The following is a 16001-nucleotide window of genomic DNA, read 5'->3' as shown; positions in this document are numbered from 1 at the left end:
AGCTCACTCTGACAGCGGTCGCACGACTTTGTGACGTGATCGACGTCAGCATTCATTCCTGGCCAATAGACGATCTGTCTTGCTCTGGAAATTGTCCTTTCTCTCCCCAGGTGCCCCGCGTGGAGTGTCACGAGCGTTCTCTTCCGCAGGGATGGGGGTATAACGACCCTGCATCCACAAAGAACGATTCCATCGTCCACTGTCAGGCGATCTCGAACTGGCCAGTACCTTTTGACGGCTTCTGGGACCTCTGATTTACTGTCAGGGAAGCCGTTTCGAATGACTTCTGCCAGTAGCTGGAACTCGTGGTCCGCAGCAGCAGCCTCCCGGACCTCTTTGAGACTGATGTCGACGTCATGGGCCTTGAGTTCACTGATGACGATAGACTGGATGCAGGAAGTCGTTGCATCCTCTCCACACTCGTCGTCTTCGTTTGGGTGCTCGATCGGGTTCCTAGACAGGGCGTCTGCAGCGCTGTGCTGGGAGGCCGGTACCCATCTTGCTGAGATTGTCCCAAACTCGCTCATCCGTAACTTGAGACGCTGCAGCCTTGGATTTTCAATCTCGTCTAGCGTCTTGCTATTGAGAATTGGTACGAGAGGACGATGGTCCGTGATTACTTCGATGCTCGGAAGTCCTCCGATGAACAGGCGGCACTTCTGTAGGCCCCAGCATACAGCGAGCGCCTCAAGCTCGATGGTCGCGTACCGCGTTTCGGCATCACTGAGGAAGCGTGATCCAGCTTGGATGACGTGCCATCGCCCATCCTTGTCAGCTTGTCGCAGAACAAAGCCCAGACCCTTCTTGCGACTCGCGTCGGTTGCGAGCATCGTCGGCCTGGTGGGGTCGAAGAAGCCGAGAGTCGGCACCGAAGCAAGGTGTTCCTTCGCTCTCTCGAACGCCCGCTGATGGTGCTCTTCCCACAGAAAGGTGGTTCTTGGACTCAGAAGAGAACGAAGCGGCTCCATTAGCTCTGCTACACTGTCGGTGAATGGGGACAGCTGGTTGATGAGTCCGAAGAATCCGCGTAAGTCAGAGATGTTACGCGGAGTCGGGAACGCAGATAGAGCTTGAGTCAGTTGCGGGTTTGGCTTGTACCCCTCTTGTGTCACAATGAAGCCGGCAAACTTTGCGGAGCGTTGAGCCAGTTGGAGCTTTCCCAGGTTGAGGGAAATGCCTCGTTCCTCGCATCGAGACAGAAATTCCCGAACGTGCTGGATGTGCTCCTCCAGTGTGCTGCTGAAGATGATGACGTCATCTACCACTTTCCGGTAGTTATCGGGCATTCCCTGCAGTGCCTCGTCCATCCTTCGGTTGTAATGCTCGGAGATCGACGAGACACCATACGGGGCGCGTTTGAAGGCAAATCTCCCGAACGGTGTGATGAAAGTTGTCAGTAGCCTGCTTTCTTCCGCAAGCGGGCACTGGTGGTATCCCTTGGCAGCATCAACCACTGTGAACCATTTGGCCCTCTTTCCGACAATGGATGCTACTTCTTCTGCTGGGGTCGGTGATTGATAGCGTTCTCGACGGATGTGTTTGTTCAGCATCGAAAGATCCACGCAGAGCCGGATGCCGCCTCCCTTTTTAGCGCTGACAACGATCGGTGCGCACCAGTCAGTCGGAGTCGTCACCGGGAAGATGATGTCTTGGTCCTCAAGACGTTTCAGCTCCTCTTTCAGTGGGTCACGATACGACAGTGGTACCCGTCGTGGCGCGGTGACGCAGAATGGCACCGCATCTTCACGGAGATGGATCTTGTACTCCTCTCCTGGCATGCACCGAATGTTGCCATCAAACACAGTGGGGAATTCCTGCACGAGGTCTGGGATCTTCGTGGCACGTTGCTCCTCTCGGTGCTCGGGAGTGGCTATCTGACCGTTGGTCGTACAGTGAGTGCTCGGAGTTAGTGTCTCTTCCCTGACCTGGGATGTAGATGGCAGTGCAGCTTGCACAGATGGATTCACTGGCTATCCGAGTCCTGAGGGGAGGGGAGATGGTGACCGGTACACCTCTCGGGGCGGCGACGACATGTGCCGACCTCTCGGAGACTGAGGCCGGTCTCGCGGCGGAGATGACAGGTACCGATCACGGAGCGGTGGGGACCGATACCGGTCCCGGGGCGGCGGGGATCGGTACCGTCCGTACGACCCCTCGCGGCTCCGCCGGCCGTCGGTCCTCGACCGGCACACAGCTGCGAAGTGGTCCGGTCCCCGGCAGGCCCGACACCGCAGCCCGCGGGCGGGGCACTGCTGGCCTGGTCGGTGCGTCCGCCGACCGCAGCCAGTGCAGGCGGCCGGACCGCCACCGGCCCGGGGCGACCACACCTGCAGGGCCGACGGGCCGTCCGCAGTGCCGCCGTGCAGCTCCCGTGCGTCGCGAGATGCCGCCTCCTGCGCCCTGCAAACAGTAACAGTGGCCGACAGAGACAGGTCCGGTGTTGCACACAGACATCGAACGGTCTCTGCAGACCTCAGACCCATAATGATTCTATCCCTTATAAGCGAATCGCGACATTCAGTGCAAAAATTGCAGCTGCGGGCGAGTTCTCTAAGGGACGTTAAAAAGTCATCAAAGGATTCGCCCTGTTCCTGTACCCGTTCGTTGAACTTTTTGCGCTCAACGACCTCATTGATTTGGCCGTTCGCGTATTTCTCTAGAGCCTCGATGGACTTTCTCACGTCAGTACGATCGGGTCCACTTAGCTCCAGGTTCCGAAGCACTCTGATTGTGTCGTCCGTGAGGCAGTCTCGGAGAGCGGCTATCTGAATGCGGGGCTCTGCCCGCTCCAGACCAGACAACAGCACATAATCTTCCCATCGCTCTCGCCAGACGTGAAATAACTCGCCTCGGTCGCTGGCGATGTCCAGCCTGTCCGGTCGCGCGTGCCGGCCGGCCCACGTCGGGCCAGCTCCTGCAGCTGGAGCCACAACACCACTCCGCGAAGCGTCCACAGTCTCACCGTTATGAGACATCGCCGTCACTCGTCGGTTCCGCAACACTTATCACTTAACACCGCGGTTCAGTACCCTGCCGGCTGCGCCATGTGAGACGCGGTAGTAACGTTCCGGCGTGTATTGGTGCTACGCTCCAACTGACCACCAAGGGACCAGGAACCCAGCCGGCCGGCCGACCGCCGGAGGGCAGGGCACGGCAGTGGCGTCTCCAGGGACTCAACTCGGGCACACACCGGCACACCACGCACAGCGGAGGCGGGAACACCAGAACAGCTGCGTTGCGGCATTGGCGGTTATGTGCGGCGTGTATGCCGCATGATTAGTAAGCGGCGACCACTAAATTAAAAATTCAATAGCTTCGACCTGTTTTCAATGGATAACACTGCATACCAAAAATGTCCATCGCTCTCGTCATAGGATATTTAGATTTAAATAACTAACTTATCTACATCATTGTTTTGAACCAAATTAATACTCAGCCGCGAACGTATAAGGTATAACCCCTTGCCGTTTCGCTCCTGATCAAGCTAGAGCTTCGCGGAAAAAACGAGCGTGTTGCCCGTGACGAGAGAAAGCCGATGATACCCAATTTTAAGGTCCTAGGTTATCGGTTGACCTTCCAGGTCAGGTCAATGACCCAAAAGGCGGGAAAATTGGGACCTGTTAGAACGTCGTAGTGTGGCTGCTATGGGGTTTTTCGGGGTGCTGATCACGAATATCATGCTAGTTTTGATCACAGATGATGTCTTCATTCATTTAGGCCAGGTCGGGTTAGGTCAGGTCCTGCCAGGTATTTGTAGTAGGTGTCAACCGCCTCTGACAGCCTCGTAACATGTTACGAAGGCACCAAAACTACTTTGTAAACGTTCATGTGGTTGCTTAATTCGAATTCAGCTCGAAAAAACTGACCTAGAAACATGTCAAACTCGAAAAAGTGAACCGAGGTCACCAAAGGTCAATGACCTGACCTGACCTTCAGGTGACCTTGACACCCACCCTAATGCATGGGGGCAACATCATATCACATGTTTGAACGCTTGAAACCACGAAAAGACTGCAAACGCGCTGCTAATGCGAGCCGACATACGCTGAATCGCGGTTCCGGCCAAACATGGTCTCGAAAAGTAGGTCACAGGTCAAAGGTCATTTGGGTCAGGGTCATGAAATTTTCAGGATGGGTGTTAAATTGATCAATGCGAGGGTACTGAAAGTTTCGTCGCGATCAGCCGCTTTTTAAGCGAGTTATTCGCGAAAAACCTTAGGGGGGTTGCATCAACCCCCCCCCCCCTGTGCGGGCGAGGTCATGTTTTGATAGCAAGACTGAAACAGACTTTTTTGGGTAGCCAGGAAATCGCATGCCAGAGCCTATTCAAATTCTTTTATCGGCCTTTATATGCACCAGTCGCATACAGGTACGGGATTTAGCATACGATTTCCAGACAATCGAACGACTGTTTGGAGACAACAAAGGAAGGAATGAGTGAGTTAAGTTGAAAGTATTAATTTGGTTCAAAATGATGATGTAGATAACCTAGTTATTTAAAGCTGAATATCTTATGACGAGAGCGGTTGGCATTTTTGGTATGCAGTGTTATTCATTGAGAACCGGTCGGAGCGTTGAGTCTTTAATTTAGTGGTCGCCTCTTACTAATCATGCGGCATACACACCGCACATAACCGCCAATGCCGCAACGTAGCTTAGATTTCGAAGTAAGCATTTAGTCCCACCCGCGTTTAACGCCCCGCCCCCCCCCCCCCCCCAGCAAACGGTGGGTGGCGAAATACCCCAGCAACTGCCGGGTTAACGGACAACCGAACACATGTCATATTAAACACAATCATTTTGTTTTCACGGTTTGCATGGTTGCATGTACATGATTGTACATGGTTTGCTTAGACCACAAGCACGTGACCTTTTAGTAGGGGAGACCCGGGAGGTATGGGCCGGTTTTGTGAAAAGGCAATTTTCTTCCAGTGGGAAGTGGCTAGACCCGGTTTTTCACTATGCATACGTGAAATTGCCTTTCGCCTGCAAAGTGTGCCTGATATTAGGCATCTGGGATAAACTATTTTGTCTCGAGACAGCTTTCAATAAATCATGCGCTTTTTCGATCCATCAAAATACACCGGGAGGTATGGGCCATGGCCCGGGAGGTATGGGCCGGTGCCATGTTTCATATTCTTTTCTCGATAATGAGAACAATACTCGTAGCTGGTATCTACCTTGATCTCTCTTAGAGCCAGGAACCGCATAAGCGGCCAACAGCTTACTTCATGGGGGTCACGTGGGCACATATGTCTTTTGGTAAACTCAGTCATGCTCCATGAAATAAGATTAATAATATTTTTTTATGTTCGAATGAAATTTGTAGTTAAATTTTCGACCTTGCGCGACAAAAATAAAAGTTATTGAAGAGGACATTCAATGAAAGCATCATTGTATTGATTTAGGATCAATGGGGGTGGGTGGCCCAAACCTCCCGGTAAGGACGCCAGAATGTGCGTAGCATCTCAGCTCATAAACTTGCAAGAAAGCTTTAAATTGTCTATCCAGTCTTAATTTGCATGCTTTTAGCTTTATATTACCAACGGTGTGACATCATAAAACGAGCCTGGTTCAAATTTATCACGAATTTTCTGTATGTACCGTATTTTACTCGAAGAGGGCAAAAACGCTTTGTCACCGCTCATTGCCAAAGAAGAGTGAGGAAAATTTTGGAAATCACGTGGGCTGTATAACGGAATGGCTGCTACCAGTTTACGCGGTCAAATGTGTAAAAATACGCAACACTTCTTCAAAACTGCGATGGCCCATACCTCCAGGGGGCCCATACCTCCCGGGTCTCCCCTACATGCTTCTCAATGCCCTCTCCGACAACTGTTTTCCACTTTATTCACGAAAATGTTGGAACTTGGAATTCATGAAGGCTGTGTATACCGGGCTTTGCAAAAGTTCTGTTACACTTTCTTTTTCTTTATTTTGAGGGGTTTACAGGTCTGGGCCAAACTTTTCGGCGATATCAATTGAAAATTCTGCTTATTAGAGACATGGTACCATGACGAATTTAACCTTCTTTTGCAGTTATATCAAAATGGAGGCCAACAGAATAGAGATAGCCGCTTTGCTCCGCGCGCAGCATACCAAAGCTTTCATTGCCAAGCACCTGTAAGTCAGTTACATCATCACGGAGGCCGGATGTTTGGTCTTTGACACGCGGCGGACCTCGGAAACATCGTTCCCAAAGGTGACGACGCGGTCGTTCTGCTTGTTCACGACCGGGTCAACCGTGAAGGTTTTCTCGTCAGAGAAGATGAGGACGCGTTTTCCGTTGCTCTTCAGGTCGCTGAGCAGGTGCTGACAGCGCACGCTGGGCCGGCGGACCGGAAAAGCGCTAGAAATACCCCCAAGAGTGACTTTCCACACTATGAACAAAATATGTATCATTCGATCCCAAATTGATCAAAGCATACGATTCTGATGCCATTTTTGCCCTAAGGTCGAAATTGAGGTTATCAGTTGTCACCAAACACAAGACTATTTAGACCCGCTAGTGGCCACCACATTCGCCGATTTTAATGCCAATCTTTAATTGATATTTATTAGTTGACCAGTTGTCGTTTTGAACGCAATTTTCTGTCAGACTAGTTCAGGGCACTGTTGTTCACTGTACCAACAACATTCTTACATATTGCATCGCTTTTCTGCAAGATAAGCTAGCTTTTTGCAAGCAGCTGCAAGACCATAATAAAAATCATATCTAAATTTTTAAATAGACTTTTATAAAAACGTTATTCCGAGCGGCTAAAAATGAACACCTTAAACTAGCCTCTGATTACTCATCTTTCGTTCCATATAGGTGCTTTGCTGCTTTTCCCTGCTACTTTTCGAGATATGCGCCAGTAAACCATATGATGTAGGGGCAATTGTCACCTCGCCGCTCTACTGACGGCCCGGCGCTCTTTAGAATTGATCAACGCACACAATGCTGTCAAAATTTTTGGGCCAAAGTCAATAATTAACCCGCGCCCCGTAGGGGGGGGGCCGAAACGGCCCCCCTGTCCTTTTCGGTCAATATCTCCTAAACGGCTGGAGATATCGCCACCAAACTTTCAGGACCCCTCTGGGCATCAATTTTACACATTGTGACCAAAAATTTTTCCAGAGGCTATGATAGGTTGGCCACAAATGACGTCAGAGTGACGTCATGTTCTGTCATTTTCGACCGAAAAAAGACCTTCGCGAGTAGACCTGTCAGGACTACAGCTTTGAAGATACAGAAAAATGATCAAGACATAAAAGGTGTAGAATTGACAGGGCTACAAAACTGCTATCTCGAATTTTTGAAATTTTTGAGTTTTGACCCCCAAAAATCAAAAAAGCATTTTTTTGGATATATTCGCCAAAAAATCCAAAAAGTTTTTTGAGTTTCGAAAAAACCGGAATATATGTGATAGTGCCTACCGTCTTCTATCTACATACCAAATTTCAGATCGATACCTCGTTTTTTGGCCAAGTTATAGCGAAAAAACTGTTCAAAAATGATGACGTCAAATTTTCAAACTCAATTTTTGGCAATTCTAGAACTCGTAGAGCAAAACGAAGACCACCATTAGACTCCCCGTGACGAGCTGCATCGAATCAATACCCATTTTATGCAAAAATATCAACTTTGAAATTTGACCTAATTTGACCTGACCTTGACCTGACCTTCACCAAAACGTGACCTAGGCTGGCCCCAAAGGCTGCCTAACCCACATAATCGCATTTGTCATGTAAAATGGACCATAAAACATGTATCACACGACACATTCATATTGTGACCCCGGTGACCTGACCTCGCTGTGACCTGACCTGGTATCAGTGACCTCAGATAGCAAAGTATGTGTTTGACGAACAATGTACCATCGATGGTTTTCAATAAATTACCAATTTACTCGCTTTCACAGCACATTTCTTGAATTGCCTGTGAACGGTGAAAATCTGACCTTTGACCTGACCTGTGACGTCATCGGTTTGACCTAGGTCAATGAAATTTGGTCACAAGGTAGTTCCCAGGTGGGGCTATCGAACGCCGTTTGAATTTTGAAAATCGGCCGGTAACTTTCCGAGATCTTAGGGGGGGGGGGCCGAAACGGCCCCCCCCCCTACGGGTGGTAGGGTCCGCCGGTAGCCCTACGGGGCGCGGGTTAAGTCATTATGAACCCCCAAACACAAGTCAGTGATAATAAACAACAACTCGCTCTTTAGTTAGACTTTTTTAGAAATGTTATTTCGAGCCGCTAAAGATGAGCATGTCATGCAAACAACTAGTCAATGGTCTGCCATGCCCTATTGACGATTATTGCCTATTACTGCTACTTTTCGGGATATCGTCTGCTAAGCACCTGATATAGCTGCTATGCCACCCTACCGCGGTAGGGTGACGAGGTGACAATTGCCCCTACATCATGTGGTTGACTGGCGCATATCTCGAAAAGTAGCAGGGAAAAGCAGCAAAGCACCTATAGTAGTAGTAGTTTATTAAAGAGCCATCCACAAGACAAGTGGCTATTATGGCCTTCACGTCAATAAAATCGGATCATAACATGCAGGGTAAAATACACACTCACGATGTTACACAACCTAAAATATACATATAGCTCAGGATAAAAAACACCACCTGCACGGCATCATGATTAAAAACGCGTTCATCACGTGTCTCGTCTCGAGAGTAGGTGGGCCTTCAGGGCTCGCCTGAACCGCGGACCTCGCTGGTTCCGCACCGACATGGGCAGATCGTTCATGAGGTGAGGCGAGCGGTATACAAACCGTCGCCGGCCCGCCTCCGAACGGATGGGTGGCACGTGCAGGAGATCGTCCTGTCTGGTGTGCCGGACATGGCCATGATGGTCCCGGTTGAGGCAGACCTGACGGGCGATGCATTCGGGCTGGCTAGAGGAGAGGACTTTGTCAAGGAGGCAGAGGGACTGGTATTGGAAGAGTTGAGACGAGTCGAGCCACCCCAGCCTGTCTCGCACAGCTGACACGCGGTCAAACTTTCGTTTTCCCGCGATCACGCGAGCCGCAAAGTTGAGCAGCTTCTGGATGGTTGCGAGGTTGCCAGCGCTGCCGCTGCCGTAAACAGAGAGGCAATAGCGGATGTGCGAGACGGCCAGGGCGGTGACCAGGGTTGCCAGATCCAGAATGGTCCTTATCGCCAAATTCGCCCCTCGAATTTCGCCAAAATTCGCCAAATAGGATGCACTGTATAAGCATACGTAGCAGCGCAATTTGGCGTTCGTGTAACCGTGTTCACGATTCGTTTCCAAGTTCACGATTTACCTATCTCGTTTCTCATATTCATCTACATAACAGCGTACCTTAACCAGCGCCAAATAAAATAGCAAAGGCAGAGGTGGAGATCTCGGGGGGGGGGGGGGGGGTCGGGGGGTCAGGACCCCCCTGTAAACGAATTACTGCTATGTAAATCAATGGCACTGCATCCAGCCCGCCTCCATCTGCCCGGCCTGGACCCCCCCCCCCCCCCCGACATTTTGACAGATCACCACTGAGCAAAGGTCGTGCGAGACGTGGTTCAGAAGATATTTTCATCAGGAACATTTTATATTTGAGTGCCTAATATATGAAACGTTGGAAGGTTAAATTAATCAGATTACGAAATAGTTCGTAACGATGTTTTTTGCTTTGTTTTGTTTATTTTTTAAAATAATATTCTGTGATTTGGGGGCAAACTCTGGAAATTCGCCAATATTAGACGTTTTATCGCCTATCGCCAAACGCCGTGCTTCTATCGCCAATGACTTCCAAAATTCGCCAAGTTGGCGACATATCGCCAAGTCTGGCAACCCTGGCGGTGACTATCTCGGGAAGGGTGTCAGGAGGAAGGAAGTGGCGGAGGTGGGATAGTGTTACGAGGATACCGCAGCATCTACGCGAGACAGCCCTCACGTGCGCGTCCCATGACAGGTGCTGGTCGAAGACCACACCAAGATTTTTGACCTCAGTGCTGGGCGTCAGGCACGTGTCCTGGTATCTGATTTTGATCGTCGGGAGGTTGCGCAAATTTTGTCTAGAACCAAAAGTGATGAGCTCGAATTTTTTTACGTTAACCTTTAAGCCGTTCGCAAGGAAGTAGTTGCCAAGAGAGGAAAGGGTGCTTTCCATGCGCGATGCAAGCGCTGGAAGAGCAGATTTAGGGCCGGAAACCAAGACCTGGGTGTCGTCGGCGTACTGGATAACCAGTCCATCGGAGACGTACAAGCTCAGGTCGTTGGCAAACGCGCAGAAGAGGACAGGGCCGAGGCTAGAACCTTGAAAAACGCCCTGGTTGATGGGTAGAGGAGGTGAGATTTTGACGCGGCCATCAGAGGAAGTAAGGCTTACACTCTGCGAATGACCGGAGAGATAATTTTGAAACCAGGATGTGTCGACGCCCAGCAGCTGGAGTTTTTCGAGCAATTTAGCATGACTGATAGCATCGAAACACTTGCTAAGGTCAATGAGACAAAGAATGGAAAGAAGGCCAGAATCTGTAGCAGCAAGGATGCTGTCGGTGACGCACGTGAGGGCGGTCTCGGTAGAGTGCTGCGGACGGAAGCCATGTTGGGTTGGGGAGAGGAGATGGTTGGAGGAAAGGTAGTAGTAGAGTTGGCGCTGAACTGCCCGCTCCACTATTTTGGCAAGGACTGGGATGATAGAAATAGGACGGTAGTTGGAAGGATCGGCAGGATCACCGGACTTGTGGATGGGATGGACGAGGGAATGCTTCCAGGATTCCGGGAAGATATTGGAGATGAGGGAGAGGTTGACGATATGGAGGAGGACGTGACTGATGGCGTTGAAGGATAGCTTGATGGTCCGAATGCAAAGTCCGTCAGATCCGCGGGACGGGGAGTTGCTCATGGAGCTGATGATGGCATGTAGGGTGCTGAGCGTGATTGGATGTAGCCGAAAGGCGCAGGCTCCCACCCTGGGCAGTCGCGGGGGAAGTGAGGGGGGCGGACCCTGCGCGGCGAGCTCGGCGGCAACGCGTGGGCCGACATGGACAAAAAATTCGTTCATCTGTTCGGCGGAGATGGTAGGTGGTATCGTGCACGCTGTCTTTTTACTGCCCAAGATGTCAGCCGCGCAGCGCCAGACAGACCCACGTCCCTGCTGAGACACGCGGTGTCCGATATGGCGCCGCTTGTCCGCTCTGAAGGCAGCGCGGGCCAAACGGTTCGCCTCCCGGTACCTATCAGACCCGTGACCCCACAGGCGCAGCGCTCGGGCGCGGTCAGCCAGAAGCTGACGCGTGTCGTCCGAGATGGAGGGAGCGGAGGGGTTGCGCAGTTTCACAGTTCGGACAGGGGCGTGACGCTGAACAATGGGGGCGAAAAGACGAATAAAATGAGACCATGCATCAGAAATGTTTGAGGCTGCAAAGACGCAGGACCAGTCGACAGCTAGTAAATCCGCATCAAAAGACTGCATGTTGAAGCGTTTAAAAGAACGACATTGCACGACGCGTGGCTTGAGACGAAAACGAGGGACACTGATCAGTACACGAGTAAAAAGGTGAGGGCTAAAATGGCAAAAACGAGTTCCCCTTCGAGCTACGATCTCTCGGTTAGTGATGATGACGTCTATGGCAGAGCCGGATGAGAATGTCGGTTTGTTGATGTGGTGAAACATAGAATATTTCGATACAAAGTCGCTGAGAGCTCGCTTCGAGGGTCCAGCCGCAATATATGGAACGAAAGATGAGTAATCAGAGGCTAGTATAAGATGTTCATTTTTAGCCGCTCGAAATAACGTTTTTTTATAAAAGTCTATTTAAAAATTTAGATGATTTTTATTATGGTCTTGCAGCTGCTTGCAAAAAGCTAGCTTATCTTGCAGAAAAGCGATGCAATATGTAAGAATGTTGTTGGTACAGTGAACAACAGTGCCCTGAACTAGTCTGACAGAAAATTGCGTTCAAAACGACAACTGGTCAACTAATAAATATCAACTAAAGATTAGCATTAAAATCGGCAAATGTGGTGGCCACTAGCGGGTCTAAATAGTCTTGTGTTTGGTGACAACTGACCACCTCAATTTCGACCTTAGAGCAAAAATGGCATAAGAATCGTATGCTTTGATCAATTTGGGATCGAATGATACATATTTTGTTCATATTGTGGAAAGTCACTCTTGGGGGTATTTCTAGCGCTTATCCGGTCCGCCGGCCCAGCGTGCAGCGTGAGGCCCTTCCAGGAGTCGTAGGCTCTTTCCACCCTGGTTCTTGACGGCCCTGGACACCGTGGCGACCGAAATCTTCTTGCGTTTCGCGACCTCAGTCATTTTCAGTAGGGTGTGTCACTAATCGCAATGCAAGGTGCTCCATCGATTTTATTGTGCTCCACTCATGTGGAAAGGGCGTGGCATTGTTAATTTCCCGCAAATTTTAACCCCCAGGCGGCGCCGAGCGAGAGAAGTTTGCCCTATCTCACAACATAGGCGACCCTAGCGCCCCTGGCGGCTGTTTGCTAAACTAACAGGCCGTTGACTGTATGGGCTTATCCCTGCTTTCTGTAAGCGCGTCTAGGGACAAATAATAGTATGGGCAGATTGCAGAGAGTGCAAGCTAATGACGAATACCTATAATGAATACAATATATTGTCACAGGGGCCCAGGAACATTCTTCAAGTTGGGGTGCAAGCCCAAAATACCTGACATGACGCATATGAAATAGTAGCGTAGTCAGGGGGTCCCAGGAGGCACGTGCCATCTAGTCCCCCCCCCCTATCGCATTCAGAGGACCCCTCGGGTCGGAGGGGCTCTGTGGCACCAGTTTACCGCTCAGGGTCTATGCTGGCCATATTTCGATTCAGAAAGAATAGGGCTCGTAACAGCACCTCGTGAGTCCAAAGAAGCCTCACTAAATTGTCCATGAGGGTTACACGCCGGCTTCTGAAGGCTACTGGCGGCCTCTGAGGGCCCTTTACCGGCCTCTTATGGCCGCTAGCGTGCCTCTGAGAGTCCTTGCCGGCCCAAGAGGGGCCATATCTAGGGCCTTACGCCAACCTGTAATCAGTAATGGCCTCACACCAATGTCTCAGACGGCCCCATTACGACGACTGTGAGACTGAGGGCCCTCACTGGTGCTTCTGAGAGCCCACCCGGCCATAAAGACCCCTGCGGTACCAACTGACCTCTGAGGGTCCACGCTGACTATATTTCAGCTGAGAAAGACCTCACAGGTCTCGTAAGAGCACCTCATGAGCCCCTAAGTAGCCACACTAAGATCTCCGTCAGGGTCTACGCCGGCTTCTGAGGATCCCATAACGGAGACCGTGAGGGCCCTCAGCAGGGCCTCTGAGGGTTCACAACCAGCACCTCTGAGAGACCCACACCAGTGGTTCTAAGGGCCCATAAGGACACCACTGAGGGTCCCCCAAGCCAGTGCCACACCATTTATGCAACCCTATATTGGTGGCTCTGAGGTACCCACACCTGCGCCTGTGAGGGTTCGGCAAAAGCATATCTGCCGGCCACCTACCTGCAACTCTGAGGGCCCTACATCAGAGACTGAGGGCCGCACTAGCGTCTCAGAGTACCTTGTCGGTATCTAAGGACCCCACGGGGCTTCTGAAGATGCCGCCGGCCTCTATGGGTCCCTTGCCGGTCTGAGGTCCCCCTCCCCGGTCGTTGAGGGCCCCCTGCCGACTTTTAAAGGGTTCGCACCAGCAGCTCTAAGGGCCACACACCCACATGTAACGGACCCACACCAGTGTCTCTGAGGGTCCACAACGGCGTCTGTATTCTGTGAGGACCCTCACCGGTGCTTATGAGGGATTCACACTAGCACCTCTGAGGGGCCACACGGGCGTATGTGAGGACCCCACACCAGTGCCTCTAAAGGCCCCTAATTGGAGGCTCTGAAGGCCCTGCATCGGTGATACTGAGGGTCCTACCAAAGGCACAACACAAGCCATTAGTCTCCTTCTGAGTCCCACACGCCGCCCTCCCACCATAGGCGGCGGAACGGGGAGGGCACCGGGGCACCGTGCCCCCTCTGATTTGGGCATTTTAACATTAGCCCTATGGGCGTTGCATGGAAAGAATGGGACCAAAAGTCGGCAGTGCCCCCCCCCCTCCACTTAATTGAAGGTGTTCCGCCGCTACTGCCTCCCACCGGAGCGAGTAAACCTGTATCAATCAACGACTTTACCACCGTTGTACGTCATAATGTTCTCATCACGCCAAATCAAATACCATCCGGAACCAAAATGGTCCAGTATAAAATCTGACCTACCAAAGTTATGATCAAGTTCAGATAAAATCAAAGTGGGATGATAATAGCAGGTGTTCTTAAATCGATGCCGAGTCAGCAGAAACCATTCACTTCACATGCAAGAGAAATACCTTGTGCTGATGTTTATATAAAAACAGACATGTAGGTCCATAAAAGTGAGCAGAGATCCTTCATCGTTGCATCAATGTTGAGGGGGCGGCGCCCACTCGGCTCTCAAGTTGGAGGGGGGGGGGGGGCAAGCGCCCCCACTGCCCCCCCCCTGTTCCCCGGGGTCTATGCAGTGAACGACGCTACAAAAAAAAAAACATGTGACACCTAATAGCAGGCACTATAAACATGCGCTCGTACGTATCCCGTCAGACCAGGACGGGGATCGGGGGTAGTAGGTACTATGCAATATATGATTATGTACATTAACACAGAACTATTTCCTGCTTTAAGATGCATAACATCACATTTTCACCAACATTCTGAGTGCCAGACAAGCCAACAGCAAGGCGTCATTTCGGTAAAATGCATTTTATGATGATCGTAAGCTCACAAAGCATAGCGGGCGTGTTAGTTCAAAACATTGCCGCTAGGGGCGCTGAGGTCGCTAATGCTGAGAGATAGGCCAAAGTGTCGGCGGTCGGCGCCGCATGGGTGTTAATATTTGGGGGAAATAAAAAATGTCACACGGTTTCTACGTGTCTGGGGCACGATAAAATCAGTGGAGCACCATGTTTTGCGAAAAAAGTGCCCAAAATGACACACCCTAATTTTCAGCCTTGGGTTGCGTTCGAATGCCCGTTTTACGGCCAGTCGGCTCACTACTCGAGGTCTGCCGGTACGGGGTCGATCTTTGAGACCTTCTCCGCTCTTGAGCCTGTCCGCAACTCTGTGGACGGTCATCCGACTGACTTTCAGGTGCTTGGCAATGAAAGCTTTGGTATGCTGCGCGCGGAGCAAAGCGGCTATCTCTATTCTGTTGGCCTCCATTTTTATATAACTGCTGCAAAAGAAGGTTAAATTCGTCATGGTACCATGTCTCTAATAAGCAGAATTTTCAATTGATATCGCCGAAAAGTGTGGCCCAGACCTGTAAACCCCTCAAAATAAAGAAAAAGAAAGTACATAATTATGTGAAATATTTGTATTTGCAACCCCACATTTTAAAGCTCACCTTAAAATGGTGCTGAGCACCATTTTAAGGTTGCGGGACTTGGTATGTGTCCAAGTCATAATGGGACACGCTTTCAATAAGGACTGCACAATCGATGGATTATCAGTAACTCTGACTCTGACTCAGACTCCAGCTTCCAAAAATATACTCGGATGCCGATTCCGGGAGACACTATTGACTTCAGTTTTATCATACAGATCACACAAATGCGTGAAATACTGATGACACGTTCCAAACAAAAACGCTTGCGATCAGTGAAAAGTAAATAAACAATAGATAACCATGTAACTGACTGGCGTGATCCGAGGCTCTCTCTCACTGTTGTTGCTGACGCACACAGGACATCACGGCCGAATCGGCCACGATGGAGAGCACGGAACGATGCTGGTGACTGGCGGACCAGCGGAAACAGGAAAGGAGATGGATAGCTCTAGCTCCCGTCTGCGCGCGGAAGGGCGCTGATTGACGCGGCTCACAGACTCCTTTGGCTTATCAGACTGTTGTCGCCTGTCCGTTTTCTCCCTCCCCTCCCACAGGCGTAGCCAGGTAGCTAAGTTGTGCGCGGAAGCGAGCGGCCAGAGCGGCGGCGGCTAGCGCCACTA

At 50.7% G+C, this 16001-nt stretch overlaps 1 protein-coding gene across 1 annotated transcript; it reads right to left on the bottom strand.

Annotated features, from left to right (window-relative positions):
* Nucleotides 1-8637: 8637 nt before the first annotated feature.
* On the bottom strand, nt 8638-15744 carry LOC122370106. Its single transcript, XM_043345373.1, has 3 exons — nt 15719-15744; nt 9817-9991; nt 8638-9122 (listed from the first exon to the last, which is right to left on the bottom strand). The coding sequence occupies exons 1-3, from the start codon at nt 15742-15744 to the stop codon at nt 8649-8651; spliced, it is 675 nt and encodes a 224-aa protein (XP_043201308.1). The 3' UTR covers nt 8638-8648.
* Between the last annotated feature and the right edge of the window lie 257 nt (nt 15745-16001).

The sequence above is a fragment of the Amphibalanus amphitrite genome, unplaced genomic scaffold (genome assembly GCF_019059575.1).
Source record: "Amphibalanus amphitrite isolate SeventyFive unplaced genomic scaffold, NRLGWU_Aamphi_draft 001099F_arrow, whole genome shotgun sequence".
Taxonomy (NCBI): domain Eukaryota; kingdom Metazoa; phylum Arthropoda; class Thecostraca; order Balanomorpha; family Balanidae; genus Amphibalanus; species Amphibalanus amphitrite.
Note: the sequence above shows the minus strand (reverse complement) of the source record. Positions and strands in the feature narration are given on the sequence as shown.

Excerpts from the sequence above, each read along its gene's own strand:
- LOC122370106 (XM_043345373.1), bottom strand. The coding sequence starts at position 15,744 with ATGTCCTGTGTGCGTCAGCAACAACA. Across the intron at positions 9,992-15,718 it reads TGTGTGCGTCAGCAACAACA|ATACCAGGACACGTGCCTGA; the intron begins GTGAGAGAGAGC and ends GATCAAAATCAG. Across the intron at positions 9,123-9,816 it reads CTGACACCCTTCCCGAGATA|GTCACCGCCCTGGCCGTCTC; the intron begins GTCACCGCCAGG and ends CTGGCAACCCTG.